The 18,303-nt window shown below is 36.7% G+C and overlaps 1 protein-coding gene across 5 annotated transcripts in view; it reads right to left on the bottom strand.

The window, feature by feature from the left end:
• Positions 1-4,650: 4,650 nt before the first annotated feature.
• Positions 4,651-18,303, bottom strand: part of CCDC138 (coiled-coil domain containing 138) — a 32,595-nt gene continuing 18,942 nt past the window's right edge. For 4 of the 5 annotated variants that reach the window (XM_040055741.2, XM_040055738.2, XM_040055740.2 and 1 more), the window contains 2 exons: positions 6,334-6,472; positions 4,651-5,243 (listed from right to left, as the gene is read on the bottom strand). In XM_040055741.2, coding sequence (XP_039911675.1) covers positions 5,072-5,243; positions 6,334-6,472 — 311 coding nt within the window. In that variant the 3' untranslated portion in view covers positions 4,651-5,071. The remainder of the gene's footprint in view (positions 5,244-6,333; positions 6,473-18,303) is intronic. The other variant, XR_005699437.2, reaches the window with a different exon arrangement.

The raw sequence follows: 18,303 nt of genomic DNA, 5'->3' as shown, positions 1-18,303 counted from the left end.
ATCTCATTTGTCCATCTGCTTTAAAAAAAAGAGAGATTTTCTTTTTATAATTGAGACTGCTATAAAAACAAGCTTTTATTAGGATTCAAGTTGGAATAGCAAGACAATTCAAGAATTATTTTCCAATTTAATCTACCACACAGAAATAAACAAAAAAAAATCAGGAGGAGGTAGTGCTGAAGACTGATTAGTAGAAAGACAACTGAATCAGGAAGGAAACCATTCAGCATCTGCTTCTGAAATTCTAAAATTCAGCCTTGGTGTGCAAGACTGCTGTGAAAAATAATTCCCCTCACACTTCCTCACACTTCAGTGGGGAGGAGAGCAAATCAAGCAGACGTCCAACTGCTACTTTGTGGCTTCGAAGAACCATGAACTGAGAAATTATGTTTAATTGCATTTCTTATATAAATAACTCTTGAATCCACACACTAGAATATTGCTGCTTCTGAAGCAAAAAAACCAGTCTGGCAACATTAGTTATCTCCCACCTCCTTCAAAAGCCTACTACTTTTTCAAAAACTTGATGTGTGGGTGGGATATTATGCTCCTGTTTGAAACTCTATCGTATGATACATTTTTCTCCCTCAGGCTGGATAGATTATTCTTACTTATTTTTCTCCATAATTAACTGTACTAAGGATGCCATTTTATGGACTTGAATATGATCTTAAAGTAAAATTATTAGTAGGAATGTTTTTTGTGCTGACTTTTCAACTATTGTTAGCAGTATCGTGAATTTGCAGCCTAGCTTGGGTGCATCTATCAGAGTAATTACTTACCATCAAGCTGCAGTGATCAGAGAGATGTGTTATACTCAGGAAAATATTCCTTGGGTCCAGTCTAAATATGCTTGAGTAACAGGGACAAAGAGAACTGGTTTCTGGGAAGAAAATATATATATGGCTTCTCTGATCTCTTTTCCTCAGTTAATTCTCTCAGTGTGACTTCAGAAATCAGAATGTCTTGTTATATCTTGTTAAATTTCAACTCAGGACCACTCAAAACAAAGTACCTACAAGCAAGTAAACAGAAAGTGTTTTTGTTCAAAGTTATCTCTTCTAATAGCAATAAGGTAGTCATAGATACACTTCCTTTCAAACTTATGTAGAAAACAGAAGTCTAATAAACAAGGATATTCCTGGCCATGGTCAGAAGATGGCATTCAAGTGTTTCATCAGCTCAAAAGACAAGATGGATAGTGGTGGTTTTGATGCAACATACTACAAGAGTCAGTACAACACAGAAAGGTACCTTTGCCCATCACAGTGTTCTTCAGGGTGTGTAAAAGACAGGATCTCAATGCTGCATAGCACTACTACTTTTACAATAATTTCTGTGAGTTTTAAAAACATGTGAGCATTACATCATTCAGAGGAACACAAGGGGTCACTGCTCTGCCACTGTAGCCCCTTTAACCATTTGGAAAGTAGAAAATTACCAAATTGTTTCATAGATCAAAATTTCCAACTTTCTGTACTGCATTTAAAGACATTATCCTGAAGATAAATGCTTTTTATCAGATCATCAATCTCCAAAGGCATATAAGTTTTAGGTGAAAAATTCAGTGTATAATTAAAGGATCCAGTGTAACAGCTCTGAATTATGGAGCTCTACTTACAGCTCCTTTCAAATCTGGTCTGGTAAGTTAAATCATATATTTTAGACATTGATGCTGATCATGAATAGAAGTTCTTCAAAATATGTTGCCTTCGGCATACCTTCACCTTCCAGGTAAATTTATCTGCTACAAGAAATCTTTCCCTATTATATATATATATATCAAATTCAGCTATATAATATTAGAAAGAGATGCAAACCAGTCATGCTCAGGAGAACAGGAAGATAACTACGAAATCCCACTTTCAGACTTTTTATCAGCTGGTGAACGTCACAAATATAAAGAAACAGAGCACAACCGTGCAGGATGGGTAACATTAGCCTACTTTATTTAGCTGTGCCAAGCTTCTGCAAATACAACTGTCCCATGCCCAGGGAACAATCTTTCTTACAGCTTTGCTGAATCGAGGCTTTGTAGACGAGGTCCAAAAAAGTTATCAATAGGAAAGCTTGGATAAACAGCAAGTGTGAATACAATGCTTCAATAGACGGGCTTGTAAGGAAAAAAAAAAAAAGGAAAATTATTTTTCTTCATTTTTGGTAGTCTTTTCTGGTATGAAAACTGTCTCAACATGAAGAGATGCAATATTCTCACTGACTTTCTCAACAAGAGGACTCTCAGAGCTGTTCAAAAAAACCCACAAGACAAAATTGTGTGTTAATTCTTTATTTTTCCTTAAAGTAGTAGGTGGTGACTACAAGAAATTTTCTTTGTTTCGTGCCAGTGATGGTAGCTGGTCATTTCTGGAGACCTACACACAAGTAAGACAAGGCAGACTGTAGTTTGAAGCTGTGTTCTGACTGATCAGCTTGCAGAAAGTGTGAGTCCATGCCTTTCTTTCAAGGGCAAGTGGTCATCACATCTCTTGCTTCCCCTCAAATTCCTTCACAAAAACTGGTTGAAAAATTATATCCTCTGGATGGATATTAATTCTCCTTTTGACAGAGGTGTTTGGCATATATAAAACAGCATATTCCTCTGCAGGAAACCAGAAAACTGAGATCACATACACCATGTTTCCTTAGGGAGTAGGGAGTGCAGGAAATAGCTAGAGGTACAGTTAACTTTTTCAAATGTTTCTTCTTCTAGACAGTTTTCTAGAAGAAAGGTAAAGTAGAAGAAATTTAGATACACATAGTATCTAAATGCCCTAAAAGCAGAAAAATCCCCAGAAAATTCTAGATTCCATCTGTGAGGGAAAGACGATACTAAGAGATGCCCAAAGTGTGGCCAACTTGATGGAAATCTATCATTTCTCAAAGCCAAAACAAATCCACAAATGACAGCAGGGAATGCAATTGGCTTCCTCTGTTTCCCTTCCCCACAGAGACTGCCAAGGTCACTCAGGGGAATGACAACAGGGTGGGAATGTTTGAGCAAGGCCACGACAAGGGCTGGTGTGGACAGCTGGGGTGGGCTGGCTCAAAAGGCAGATGTTCAAAGCAGGGATGCCTCTCACTAGACCATGTGAGTCAAACCCCCTTCTAACCTGGCCTTGAAAAATTTGCATAAGATCAAAATGATTAGTCTAATCCTTATGTCATCCATATAATGCATTAATATTTAACAGATTGAAAAACACTTTTATTTTGCATTTTAACAGGAACCTAACATTTAGATCATAAAAACTTGAAACTAGCCATGGTTCATCTTTCCAGAGTGTAAACAATACTGTATATAAACCACAAGGGATCAATATTAAAAGCTACAACGTACTCAGTGTGTCTCTTCTAAATGCATTTCCTTTGCCATTATTAGACGACCACATTGTGTTAAATTGGGATCCCAATGAAGATTAGTAGATTAAACTACAGCAATGAAGGCTGAAAACTAAGAGCACAACCAACATTCTTGTGCTTGTGGAGATAAGAAAGCTAGCAACTTTCTACAGGTTTTCACAGTTATGGATTTTGAATCATTTTAAAATGACAGCAGATGGAGCACATGAGGACTGGGAATATTCTTCTTAAATAATAGGATTTTGTCTCCAGCCAAAGGTATATGCAAGCTTTTGCACTGCTGGTAAATTTGACAGAAACCCAAAACTACTGATGAAGAAATATTTATTTCAAAATGTAATTGATTGTCAAAAATTCTTTTAGCTGTGGTTAGTGTAATTTTAAAATTACCTAGCATTGGTTTCTTGTCCAGAGAGTACACAGTGCTACAGTGCTTGCTCTCTCTTCTAGACACGTGGTGCCAAATCTCGTGTAGACTCCTTTCACAGAAATGTTAGTGACGTTATAAATTTTAAGTGAAATTGCTAGAAAAATATTTGCAGTTAGACTTCAAAGACCAGCTCAAAGACTTCTGGTAAAAAACAACAACAACCTCCAAAAAACCCACAAATCCACAAAAAGCCACTAAAACAAACAAACAAAAAACAAACCCCCCAAAAAAAACCAAAAAACCCAACCAAAACCCACAAAATCAACCAAACACAAAAAGGCAAAAAATGAGAAATAAAAACTCTCTGAAGTTTTATATTGATGTCAGTGTTAGTCAAAGACTGAAATACAGCAGATCTTTAAGCTTTAACTGCATTCTTAATTTTACAAATATAGATTTTCAGTAGAGTACAAATCAGCAATGGAAGACTAATTTCAATTTTTAGAAGTATCTTATTTCCAATTTTTAAGAACTTCTAAACACTGAACTGTGGCAGACAAAAGTATATTCATGCTCAGAAAAGAAATGTGGGTACAATGAAGACTGTATTGCAAATTAAAACAAAATACAGCAGAAGCAATGTAATACAATAATTTTATGTTACAGATTACTATTGCCAGACATTTTAAGAAATGCTTTTATTTACACTTGCAAAGATATTACCATCCAAAGTTGCAGTATACAAAGCAGGATAAAATACTAAATGTTACTTAAACACAGGAAAAGGTCAAACAAACTCTAAGAAATTCTGAAATCAAAATAAACAAAATTTCTTATTCAATACATCTAGTTATGTTAAATTAAAATCTGGTTTTAATCATTAAAACTGCAGGATTATCAAAAGATAATCTGCTAAAATACCTGTCTGCTACTTATCAACCATAAAATAAATTAGAGTATTTATAAAACTCTCTGAAGAGTCAAAAGTAACTAAAAGATTCATACCTGTAAGGAAAGACTGGTATTTCTGATCCGCTAACTCTAAGGATTCAATTGCTTACATTGCATGAGTCATTCACAACAGCAACATTATTTCACTTCTTCAGAAAATATTGAAGAAAGCCATCTAGCACATTATAAAATTTTTCATTTTCCTTTTTATGAATGAGTGAAATATAACTGAGAATCCACACGGTACACAGCGAATTACACAGTACTGAGGTGCTGCTCTTAATGTATTTATACAAATCAGTAAAAAAAAAAAAAAAAACCTCCAAATTTCAAATAACATAGGCAGTTGGTATAAATTATACAGAACAATAATTTGATTTAAAGCTAGTGCTAGTGACTTGTGCTTAGACTGGAGGCAATAGAGCTACTCCTCAAGAATTCCAAATTCAGCAGAATTGAACTGAGGTTAATACAGAGAAAGGTGTGATTTGGATCTATAGTTCTACGCAGTTCTTGGAACATTTGATGAAGACCAAACATTTCAAACATCTTCTTATTGCTTCTGCAAAAGATTTTGAATAAAATAATTGTCAATTGAAAATTGAGAGGTTTCACATAAACACAACAGAAAATATATTTTAATGAAGTAAAATGTGCATTATTTTGAGTATTTAATATAATTCTATGTATGTTTCTAAGTATAAGGTTATCAATGCATAGTGAGAAAAATTTGGCAAAAAGTAACAAAAACTATTATTTTTCTTGAGTAAGTGATATGTACACATAGTATAATGAAAGCTCAAGAAAAGGCTGTAACAGGGCTTTTCACTCATAAAATATGATTTCAGAGACAATAAATTTTTTTTAAAAAATTGGTGTATGAGCCAATTTTACTTTGACTAGTAAATGCCAGTTATTATTAATATTAGATTATTTTGTAGGAAAACTTTTTTCCTAGAGTTCAATTTTATTCCTTACAAGAAGTGAAAACCTCAGTTTTGTCAACAGCTTTAAGTCCAATGTAAAAGATTATACAGTTTAGATATCCCCTTACATAAATGAAAGAACCCCACTGAGCAATGTGCAGGTGAAGCTCAGCAGCACATTACTATTGATATGATGACCTTTGTTACAATAAACCAATAATCAGTAAGCAATGGAAGCACAGTTTAAAAAGTTGAACATTCCCAAAATGGCTTTAATGGCTCAAAATCCTACATTTATTTTTTGAAGGAAATGAAAACTGATGAAGCTTGAATGCAAACCAAAGATAAGACTAAATTTTCAAAGGACCTTACTACTAAGTATCTGAGTAAAACTGAAAGTCTAGGATTCTCTTCTAAGAATTCTAAGCATTTTTGTCATCAGCAGACATAAGGAATAATTCCTCTTTAAGTCTACATTGTGAGGCTTTTTTCTAGTTTGCACTCTGCAAATTGAACTAGATTTATGCACTAATTGAGAGGCTTAACTTAAACCTCTATGAGAGAAACAGTTTAAATTTAACTGCTAAGAGTTAAAGTCCAGCATTGTATATGGTGGATGGAATAAACAAAAACACAGAGATGAGTTTTTGGAAAAGAAAAAAGATAAAGGTCACCAAGTTCATTGACCTAATAATAGCTAACAGAATAATGGTAATAAAGGATTACTTTATTCTGGAGAGTTTGTGAAGTAAAACAGAGAGCTTTTCCAAAACTGCAATATCTAGCTTAGAACTTCGAAGCAATACAGAGCAAGTCCGGAAGAACAATTCATTACTGCAGGCTTCCAGGAAAGGCTGTAAGGAACCTGGAAAAGAAGATAATTTTAAAACTATCACAGAGTTCAGTGCAGAGAAAAGTGTAACTGCTTACCTTTAGAAGGCCTTAAATGCTTCATGTTGCACAATAGTTACAACAACCAAATATTTCAGTTTCGGTTGAATGTGTGATGCAAAACTCAGGTAAAACTAGAAACTGACAAAATGCAGGTTCCTAAGAGTTCTGACACTACTGATCCTTGGATTAAAACAGTGTTTATTCTCTTGAGAACAAAGGGAAACAGGAAACAGAACCATTTTAAACTCAAATAAAAATCCTTATATTGAAAATATTTATGCAATGCACATTTATCATGGTTCTTTCCTTTAGACCATGGGAGAGGAACATTAAGCTGAGCAAAAAGACTCAGAAAGAAATATTTTTAACTGCTGCAGAACATACAGACAGGGACAGTACATATAAGAGATTGATTGTGTGAGACCTGAGAGCCTTTCATTATCAGCATATTGTCCCTGTACTCAGTTTCCAGAGCGGAAACACAGTAATTAAGAGGTAAAAGTAAGACCTGTACAACAATTAAATACAAAAACCCCTCCCTTAAAATAGTGGATGAGTTTTTATGTCACACTGAAAAACATTTCCCTCTACCATGTTTCTCAAAATCTAGTAACTTCAAAATAAGGTTAAATCCATTCCCTGGTTATCTCATTCTTGGTTCTCTTATTACAGATTAATTTATAGCAAAAACATAAAGAAAAGAAGGAACAATTTATTTTTCCTTAAAATGAACAGACTTTCATATATCACAGGGCATTTGCATTATCAGAATACACATGCGAGGAAAAGATTTCAATTGCATAATGTTGAAGTATTTAATGTGTTCCACTTAATAAGAAACTGTAATGTGAAAATTACACCATAAACCAACAAACAAGACATTAAGAAAAATTCATATCCTGAATACTATACTTTATAGGTAGGACATTGAGGTGTCTTTATCAGTACAAAGAGCACCGGTTATATGTTTGGGTCAAAATTTTCCCTTTCCTCATTCAAGGACATACAACTTATTAAATGTAACAAGTAGCCTTGGAGTAAGTTCAAGGTTTTAATTTATTTCAGAAGGTTTACTGGTAAAAAATCCAAAGATATGCTACAGGAAACTGTCTGAAATAGGGCTTAAAAAAGAAAGCAACTTGGCATTTAAAGGCAGTATGAGAGCCTAGATTACTAATTTTCTAAGCTGGGCATTTATGCTGAATTTTCAGTAAGGACCCAGTTATTCCCATTCCAACAAATGAGTAAGTGCCACCTCCCTGATACACAGGGAACTCATGAGACTTGTGGGCCTTTGCTGGGTTACACCCTCAAATGAAACAGCAGATGCCTTTATCACAGATCAGAGAAACTACAGCTATATGTAATCTTTCCTCTCTTTTCAGCAGAGGTGCTTTTGCTCCTTTGATTTAAAATGCTGGATTCAACAGGTGGGATCCACAACATACACAATGGAATGTGTGGATGGAAATCATACAGATGCAGGATAATAACAGAGTTTGGTAGCAAGAGGCCAACCTTGCAGCAATAAAAAGCAACAACAACTGATGTTCTATAAAGTTTGAAATGGCAGGCAGATGTTTTGTGGTTTGCATAGCTGAAGTATCCTCTGTTCTTTACCCAAAGCAATGCAAAACAACAAATATTCAAAGATATATGCATTATCAAGGCAATAAATCACTATAAATTAATCCGTTTTCTGTTTACATCTACTTCCATGTTTCTTGCATTCTTTCTACCATGTTCAACACACCTATGGTTTTATGCACATTGTCCTCTCACTTTTAGTACTATTTCCGGTTACAATTTGCTGTCTCTAAATTGTAACAGTAATAAATATAAAACCAGAATGAAAGTAAAGTAGAAAAGAAAGCAGTAATCAGTGAAAAAAAGATAAGCAAAGATACTAGATCTCATTTATTTTAACTTATGGTCTTCAAGGCATACTACTTTAATTTTTTTCTTTTTTCAGTATTTCTGTACTTTCTTGCAGAAGGTATAATTTTTGAGAAATGGTCATATAAAAAAACCTCAGGGCTATCTGTCAATTACAGCAAGCAGAAAATCCTTAGATGAATTCACCACATGTGCTACATTTAGTGATACGTGACTGACATACACTCAAAACTTGGTGCTCTCTATTGAGCCACTGGTGTCTGTGACAGAACTCTGGGGTTAAGTACATACAGCAGAGTCTTAAACTCAGAAAAATAATCAACTAAAATTTCACTTCTGGTATGATGCTGTAATGCCACAGTGAGTCTAACTTGTTGAAATCCATGAGAAGTGGTGACAAAACTATGAACAGAAACAGCAAATAAGTAAAGCCCAATGAACACAATCTGCCATCTTAAGAGTGTTTCCTGACCAAATATTTCTGTCACTGAAGAATGTTGGAAGTGAAATTTCTGTACAATACCAGGAAGAGATAATCTTCTCTAAAGCAATGAAAATCTAGGACTACAAATTCTGTAGTCTGTAACTTCATACTAATTCTATAGAGCTACAAATTTATAGAAATTCTTCTAAAATTTGCTAGAGTTCCCACAAACTACTGCCTATTCCTAAGGAACAGAAATGGTCGGTCCTATCAACCTGCACTGCATCACTGATGAAATGTGTTTAAACAAAAACTTGAAACAGTATCTCTTACTTACCAAAGATGCTTATCAGAAAGGGAAGAAAAAAATAAATACATGTGTGAGGACATTGATATTCAAGAAGCAAACTGAGAAGAAAGGCTTTTCTTCTTTCCATTGCCTGTTAAGACAAGGAATGGCTTTAAAAACTCATTTAGCATGACTTCTGACTCATCTGACCTCTGACGCATGAGAGATCTGAAGGTAACAAAGACTGCTTGGATGAACAGGGCAATCCTACAATTTATTCCTATAAATACTCTTAAATAGCCATAAAATGGTTTTAATTCCTTTTCTGCAGGGTAAACAAATACCACATTTAACTGACCTGATTATTTCTTTGCTGCCCTGCTCTTACTGGTTCCTTAAACATATTACATTAAAAAAACAATACACACACACACACACACACACATATATGCTGTAAGAATATTACTTACAATATTACTTTTAAGACAGTGGATCTTTCTGACAAAACAGAAAAGCTAATGTGGTAATAATATCTAAAAGTTTGCAAAGTGAATCACATGAAACCCAACTTAAAAAAGCACATGTTTAAATGGCTTTCTGTACACTGTTTATATATTCAATTCAGACAAGCTTTTGAAGATTATATTCTAAGTAATCAGAAAATGAACAAAACAAATACATAATTTAAATGCATCTCTAGCTGATTAACTAAAAATAATAAGCTTCACAGTTTTAAATATTTTGGTGGCTTAGATTCTGCATAGATTTTGCTTTTATTTAACTATTTTAGAAAAATATAATTGGAGTTTATCCTGACAGGACTTTGTCACAATTTAAAATAATCTGAGAAAGCCTCCAGTGGTATCCTTAAAAAATTGGAGCAGGCTGTAGTTGCATTAACTTAGCTTGATTGGTAGACTGCAACAAACAAAAAACAATTTATCATTGTTGACAGATTTCATATGAAATTTACCCTCAAAGTAATCAGTCACACAACATAAAATCTCACCAGCTATAGCTACCCAGAAAATGCGGTTTCATACCTAAAGCTATGTCACTTCAGGAAATCAAATGACAACTGTAAGTTCATGTTTTAACAAATTAACGATTACAGTTTTGCCTCATTTTCTAATTGAGAGAGGATCTGCTGGGAGAAAGGAGAACACGTCTCAGCAATGCAAGTGAATGATGCAGCAGCGTCTACTAGTGTGGAAAAGTTACCAAATGCAGAAGTTAACTGTGCACCTCAGCAGAAACACTTCAAAGGAAACAGCAACATCACTCGCGTATAACCAACTGCCCCTGCCAACTGATTTGAACCATTTGCTGAATTTAACACTTTCTCCTGTAATCAGTAGCCAGGACTGTTCAGTGTCAGTGGTTAGAGCACAGTGTAGGTGCCTGCACCAGTGACGCTGAGGTAACAGAGGCCAAGTGGCCACTGGTCACCCACTACGTGCTGACTTCAGTATGATCTGAATTGCTCTTCGGATTCCTACGATGTTCAAGACATTCAAACAGACGTGGGACCAATAGGAAAACAGTATCATTCTCATATGGCAACTGGAGATTACATCCAGAAGAATATTGGGATAGCCCTGAATTTTGTGGTGTTTTTCACTGTCTAGAGCTTGAGGAAGGTGGTGACAGGGTTGAGTGTTTGGGGCTAAGAATCAGGGGAAAGGCCAAGGCAGATATCCTGATGGGAATCTGTTAAAGGCCACCCAACCAGGATGCAAAGGAAGATGAACTAGTCTATAAAAATCAGGGAGGTGTCTCATAATTCCTAATTGTTCTCACAGGGGACTTCAACATACCTGATGCCTGCTGGTAATACAACACAGTAGAGAGGAAATAGTCCAGGAGGTTCCTGGAGTGTGTTGAGAACTACCTGACAGATGGTGAAGAAGCCAATTAGGGAAGTCTCCCCATTGGTTCTGCTGTTTGTGAACAGAGAAGGACTTGAGGGTGATGTGATGGCTGGAGGCCATCTTGCATACAGAGATCACAAAATGATAAGAACTTTTTATTCTTGGAGAAGGAGGGAGTCCTGCAGGACTAACTGGGACTTCCAGAGAGGCAGACTTTAGCCTGTTTGGGAGACTGGTGGACCGAGTCCTTTGGGAGGCAGTTCTGAAGGGCAAAGGAGTCCCAAAAGGCTGGACATTCTTCAAGAAAGAAATCTTAAGGCATAGGAGCAGGCTGTCCCCATATGTCAAAAGACAAGCTGGTGGGGAAGCAGACTGGCCTGGCTGAACAAAGAGGTTTGGCTAAAACTCAAGGAAAAAAAATGTTAACGGCCTTTGGAAGAAGTGACAGGCAACTCAGGAAGACTGCAAGGGTGTTGTGAAGTTATGGAGCAAGAAAATCAGAAGGGCCAAAGCCCAAGCAGAACTCGGTCTGGCTATTGGTGCAATAGACAATAAAAATGTTTCTATGGATACACTAATAACACAAGGAGGGCTAAGGATATCACCACCTTTTATTGGATATGAGGTGGAAACACAGCGACAAAAGATGAGGAAAATACTACCTAATGTCTTCACTGCCTCAGTCCTCAATAACAGGACCAGTTGTTTCCCAGGTACCCAGCCTCCTGAGCTAGAAGACAGGGACAGGGAGCAGAATGAAGCTCCCATAATCCAAGGGGGAAATGGTCAGTGAACCTGATACACCACTTAGACACACAAACAAACCTATGGAACCAGACAGGATCTACCAAAAGGTATCAAGGAAGCCAGTGGGAAATGCTCACCAAGCCACATTCCATAATTTACCAGCATTCTGGTCAATGGGGAAAGTCCCAGGTACCTGGAGGTGAGCAAATGTACAAATGTACACTCATGTACAAGAAGGGCCAGAAGGACAATCCAGGGAACCAGAGGCCTGTCAGCCCGACCTTGCTGCGAGGGAAGGTCATGGAGCAGGCCATTCTGAGTGTCACCACGTGGCATGTGCAGGGATCAGGCCCAACCAGCACAAACATGGATTTATGAAAGGCAGGTCCTGTTTGACCAACCTCATCTCCATCTACAGCAAAGTAACGTGGATGAGGAAAAGACTGGATATTGTTTACATGGACTTGGTAAAACTTTTTGTCACAGCATTCTCCTGAAAAAACTAGCTGCTCAATGTGTGGAAGAGTGCACTGTTTACTGGGTAAAAAAAACAAGTAAAAAAACCCCAAACTGGTAAAAAAAACAAGTCAGGAAGCAGCACTTTGCGAAGAGAGAACAGTCAATGTGTAATGGTTTTAATTTAATGAAACTGGGCAACATCAATTAATGTAGTGGTTTCAATATTCGCTAAATTTTGGTTGCTAAATTTAGTGCAGTGGTTTTAGTGTTTACTCTCTTTTTGTGGGAGAAAGATTAGGAGAAAAGTAAAGCAAGCTTAAACTTAAAAATAAACAAATAGTTTTATTAACATATGCTAAAAGAATGGAAAAGAAAAAAAAGTGGGGAAAACTAAAACAGAATGAAACTCCAAAAAACACTCTTCCCTCCCCTTACAGTTAACTTTTTTACAAAACAACACAGAAAGACACAACTTGTGATTTTCAGTCAGTTTTACCACTTAAACATAATCTTTCATTACTTTGAGAGAAGAGTTTCTCCACATAATCTTTCATTACTTTGGGAGAAGAGTCTCTCTAGAGTCTCACAGAGACACTCACCCCAAGACAAAATAGTCAAATGGCTCTCAATGTCACAAATCTGCAACCGCCTGGGAGTTTTTGCAAATTGTGCTGTTTTATCCATTAGCAGCCTTTCCTTTTGCTACTTGTGGGCCTCTCAGTGTATCTGGGGTACTGTTTAAGAATGCTTCCTCTAGACTAAAATCATCTTCGTCTCAAAGGCTGAGACTTCCTTTTAACCCAGGGCCAGGGGCTTTAAAGTTCTCAATTAAATCTCAATCACATCACTCCCCAGTTTTGATTAGAATCAGCATTCCCCCAACAACATTAAGATGCTACAAAGAACAGTCCATTTCTCCATAATTTACTCGAGAAGTCCGGTTAAAAATGTCAACTTCTTCAATCCCATTACAATAATATTATTCGCTCTTTTACTCTTAATCCGCTGACTTCATGCGGTGTCTTTTCTACATACCCGCTGCCTCTTTCTTCTCTCTCTCTCAGGAAAAGGTTATGCTTTAGAAGCTTCATGTTGCCAGGAAAGGGTTAAATCTGCCCAGGCCTGCAGTAACCATGTGCTCTCTGCCCCAGGCTACCTTGCCGTAGAGACACAAAGACGTGCTGATGGGGGAGGCTGGTGGATGCTTTCCTTTCCACCCCTTGGTCTCATTCAGGGTGGCTCAGCTCGGAGCTGTTATAAAGCTGCAGGCTTTCTTTCTCTGCTGCCAGCCATTCTTGAGCTGGGCCATGGCCTGGCGCCTTCTGCCACGGCCCTGGACACATGGCCAGCGCTGCCGAGCTGCAGCCGCGCCTCTCCCCTGCCGGCAGCCAAGGGAAAGGGGGCTCAGCGCGAGGAAAGGGGGCTCAGCCCGGGGAAAGGGGGCTCAGATGGCCTGGGCCGCTCCCCACGTGGGCAGCAGCTCCCGGAGGCCCGGCCAGGCCTGGCCCGGCTGTCCAGAGGGGACCAGGGTGTGAGCCGGGCCCTCCTCTGCTGCCCACGATGTTATCTCAGGGCTATCCTAGATGGAAGAGGCTGACCTGCCAGGGATGAGGGGTTTATATCGGTACTTCCCAAAGTTGCATTCGACATTCTCAGTGGCTAAAACGGATGCTAATATTTCAACTAGCATTCTGATAGGTCCCTGTCCTTTCTAGAGCAAATCCCAAGTCCTGACAGGGAAATATATTCTACATTTCTCCATAACTTAAAACTAAACTGTGCCAACCCATGAAACAATGCAAGATATTTGTTGGATTTGGATCAAAAAATTAGAAAACTGAACTTATGTGCCCTTCAGTAAAAATCTAAAGATATTTTCAGGACCTAAAGCAGAGAAATCAAATCAAAACAAAACAATACAAAACAAAATAAAATAAAATACAGGTTTATGTCCTACGTTGCAATGTAAGATGTGCCCAAAGTATGTATTCTATCACAATCTACATGCGCTGTTGAAACTAGGTTGGGCAGTGTTTCCCTTGCCCCCTCCCTCCGGACTATCTTCTGTTTATGGCCCATCAATGCCCTGCTGCATGACTCATAGATAACTCTCCCCAGGAGCTATCTCTGTTTAATAGGCAATCAAGGACCCATTGCAAGTCTGATAAAATGATATCAGCCCATTGTGAGATGCTCCACCCAGGGGGAGGAGCCAAGCATTCCCACCTGGATATAATCCGGCATTTGGGACAGCACAGGCAGCCTTACCCACTGGATTCCCAGAGGACAAGAGCTACCAGACCTTTCTATGGGAACACTGCTTCAACAAGACCACTTCATCTGGACAGCTACCACCATGGTGTCAGGTTGTATTCTGACTCTGTCAGTGATCTTTTCTACTACTGCATTAGTTTTATTTTATTTTACCTTTTTTTCTCTCCTATTAAATTTTTTTTTCTGACTTGGAGTCTCTTGTTGGTTTTGCCTTCAAGCCAGCACAGTTTATCTGTAAGTATGTGTATAGGAACTACAGTTGTTGAGGCAGAACAGTCAGATACCTCTGTTTGGTAAATAAATGCAGCAGTTATAACTAATCTGGACTTCCAAACCATTTGAGAAAGCAACACGGGATATTATATTGCAGAAAATGGGGGTTAGTAGAATGGCTGGAAGGTGTGTTATGTAAGGAATTCACAAAAACTGAACTTCAGTTTTAAACACTGATTTTTGCAATTGTGCTTATCTGATGTACTAATTAATGACTATGGCATGTAGGTAGGAATAGTCTAATGAAATTCCATGCTTTAACTGCCTACTTAGAATGCAGCAGGTATAATATACATGGAAATCAGAATTATCTTACTTCCTGGAATAGCAGAAGCATAAAGTTGATATACTAAGAATCAACATACATTTTTTCCTGGAAAATCACTGATTATCAGTGCATCAAAGGATGGATTTGATCATCAGAGGATGAAAGCTTTTGCTGTGCTGATTGAACTCAGTTTGTCTATGAGTAATCAACATGGTCTTGTCATTAAAGACTGATTTTAATGAGGCCTGACAGAGAAAAAAAACACTTTACAAATAACGTAGGAAGCACTTTAAATTGAAGTTGTACACTACTGTGGTTTTACTTTGTTCAAGAAGCCAGAAAAGGCCCAATGTAATACTAGAATCACAGAAGGAAACACAGCTCTCTCAGTAACCACTTGAAAGGGCTTTGTTCCAAACATAATGACAAACTCTAAGAAAACCTTAACATAAATAAGCATCACTTGGCATTACCTGTAGTTCTATAACATTAGATTGCAAGTGAGCAGGTATATAAAGTCTGAGCTCTGACAATGCATAGATGCTACTCAAACGACACTGTTTTTATTTTCCACTTCCAAGGAAAGCCTTTCTTTATAGAATTATTTCAATTATGACATTGCTCAGAAAATAGCTGACTAAAAAGTACAGTAGTTCTGCTAGTCAAATACAAAACAAAATGTGTATAAAAGTATTTTCCTACTTATAAAATTTTATGGAAAACTATAAAACTGAAAACTTTTTTATTAAAAATATACAAGTGTAGTAAATAAGAGCTTACTTAAATAAATGTCAATGTTCTAGAGATTTCATAAGTTAAATTGACTGGAAAGTGCATGTGCATATCCAAATATTGATATAAACAACTCTTTTTAACACCAAATACTTTTTAAAAGTTGGCATTCGCCTCTACCTTCAAAAATGATACGCTGCTTAAGAACCACATTATTACCCTAAATAAACAGTGAAGCTTTACTTCTGAAATGGATACTTGACTCTACATAACTTTATATTTAATGGTTCCTTCTATTTATTTCTTTGGAGTGGATGAGACCAGTCCAAAATTCAGAATGGCTAAGCATTACATGAGTGTTACTAGAAGAGGGAGAAAATAATGACACAGACGTTATTTGTTAGTAGAGAGTGGTACTTCATACTAAATCAATTCCATCAAAATCAAACTGTTCAAGCTAAATTTTAAATTAATTAAGAAAAATGTGTGCAAAGTTTTGGTGTACTTGCTTGCTTTCAGCACATATAGGTGAGTCCTAACATTAGCTAGGCTGCATTTAACAGTCAGAGATCCTTATCTGTGGTTAAAATATTAAACTAAAACATCTATTAATCCAACACAATTATCCACTGTTTTCAGAAGAATGAATAAATATTACAAAGGTAAGATAGAATAATAGAAGAAGGATTTTCTTTTCAATGGTTTGTATTTCACTCTTCATGCCACATAAGCTGTAAATAATTCCTATCACTATAGTTTCAAAACCTAAGTCCTCAGGACAATTTCACGTCTGATTTTCACACAAGTGAGGGGAATTCTACTTTAATACAATATTCACAACCTTGACATTTTTATCCTTTCAGTACTGCAGAATAAACTCACTTGAAGAGCTGCAATCCTGCAAAGTTACCAGTAAAGATAATATGCTGGAAAATGTTAAATTTTAATCTGTTGAAGTATATGGGCATTTTTTACCTCATGCCTTCGCTGCTTGTAGTCTGTAAAGCCTCAAAATGCTAAGACTCAAGAAGAAACATAAAGGGACAAGTTTGAGTTTTCTTGGCAAATCCTGACCACTGACTTTTTAGAAGTACCCACAGAACAGTGCACGTTGTAGAATTCCTACCATCAGTTATGGAAGCATAAGCAAAAAGGAAAAGAGAAGTGTCCTATAGATAGTCAACGTAAGAAGACTTCAGTTTACATGTAAACAAGCACAGTTTCTTACTACAGAGAAAATCCTTTTATCTTCACTGGCTTCATTAACTTCCCTATGAGACGAGTGCATCTAGACACAGACTGGTTATCCATGACCATAATATTCTCTTCCAATAAAAAAATTAAAACTAAAAGTAAGGTTCAGTGAATATGTAAATACAGCTTGCTTTTGCAGATATTAAAATTCTTCAGTTATGTCAATATAATTAAGAAATCATACTTAAGCCCTACCAGAATGTGCCATAACTTACAGTAAACTTGAGAGTATAATTTTGATTTTTTTTTTTAATGTGCTCTCATTTTGATTTGTGAATAAGTACACACTAACATAAAATCTACTCTCTGCAAAACAGAAATAAGCTTGAAGACAAAGTACATATAAGTTTTATTTAAAGCAAATGCCAGTATTTTGTAATGTCCAGCGAGCAGGTAAGTTTTGATTTCATTGAATGAACTTAAGGTTGAGAAAGGGGAACCTACCAATCTACCTGACAGCAGTCAGATATCACTGCAGGAGCAGTTTAGGACATATGATGTCTTTGTATAAAAGTCCAAAATGTGAAACTGAGGCAGGGGAACTCTATGTCAACACATTTCAAACCAGGCATGAACTAGATTGCAGTTAACAATGGTATTTTTGATAGATGAATATAAACTCACTACATCATTTGAAACCCTTTTAACTGATTCACAAGTTAGAAAAACACAGTAAGCTGCGTGAGAAGACAGGAAGAACACTATTAAACAAATTGCATATGACAAGTATTCAACTACAAGGTGATTTAATACCAATGATGCGATGTTCTTCAACAGCCACAGAACAAATTTTCTTGATGAGGTCATGCTATTTATTACTAGATTATTTCCAGAAAATGTTTCAAGTCTGGTATCCAGGAATTCTCTTGAACAGTGTGCTACAACTACTGTCCTAGAAACAAGATCTGCCGAGAAAAGAAATTTGTAGTCTTAGGGAGGGAGCGCTGGGATATGAAGATGTCCTGGAAACCACTGTTTCATACTATAACCATATGGACTATTAGAAGTAACTATTCGTTTAATTATCAAACATTAATTTTAACAGCAATTTTAATGGGAAATGGTAAGAGCTTTGTTAAGCAATAAATACATTATATACCATTTGACTAAACTGAAACATCAGCATATAGCAGTTAATATGTTTTGTTCTCAAAATTTCAAAGGCAGTCAGAACACTCTGCATTTGTAGAAATCTATCATCAAGCCATTCAGCATTTAACAAGATACTAAACCTACTTTCTATGACAATTCTATCAGAGAAGATTTTGGTTTTAGGTCTGTCTTCAGAAGGGTCCTAGTTGAGAGATAGGACTAA

Source organism: Hirundo rustica, chromosome 2, assembly GCF_015227805.2.
Source record: "Hirundo rustica isolate bHirRus1 chromosome 2, bHirRus1.pri.v3, whole genome shotgun sequence".
NCBI classification, from domain to species: domain Eukaryota; kingdom Metazoa; phylum Chordata; class Aves; order Passeriformes; family Hirundinidae; genus Hirundo; species Hirundo rustica.
Note: the sequence above shows the minus strand (reverse complement) of the source record. Positions and strands in the feature narration are given on the sequence as shown.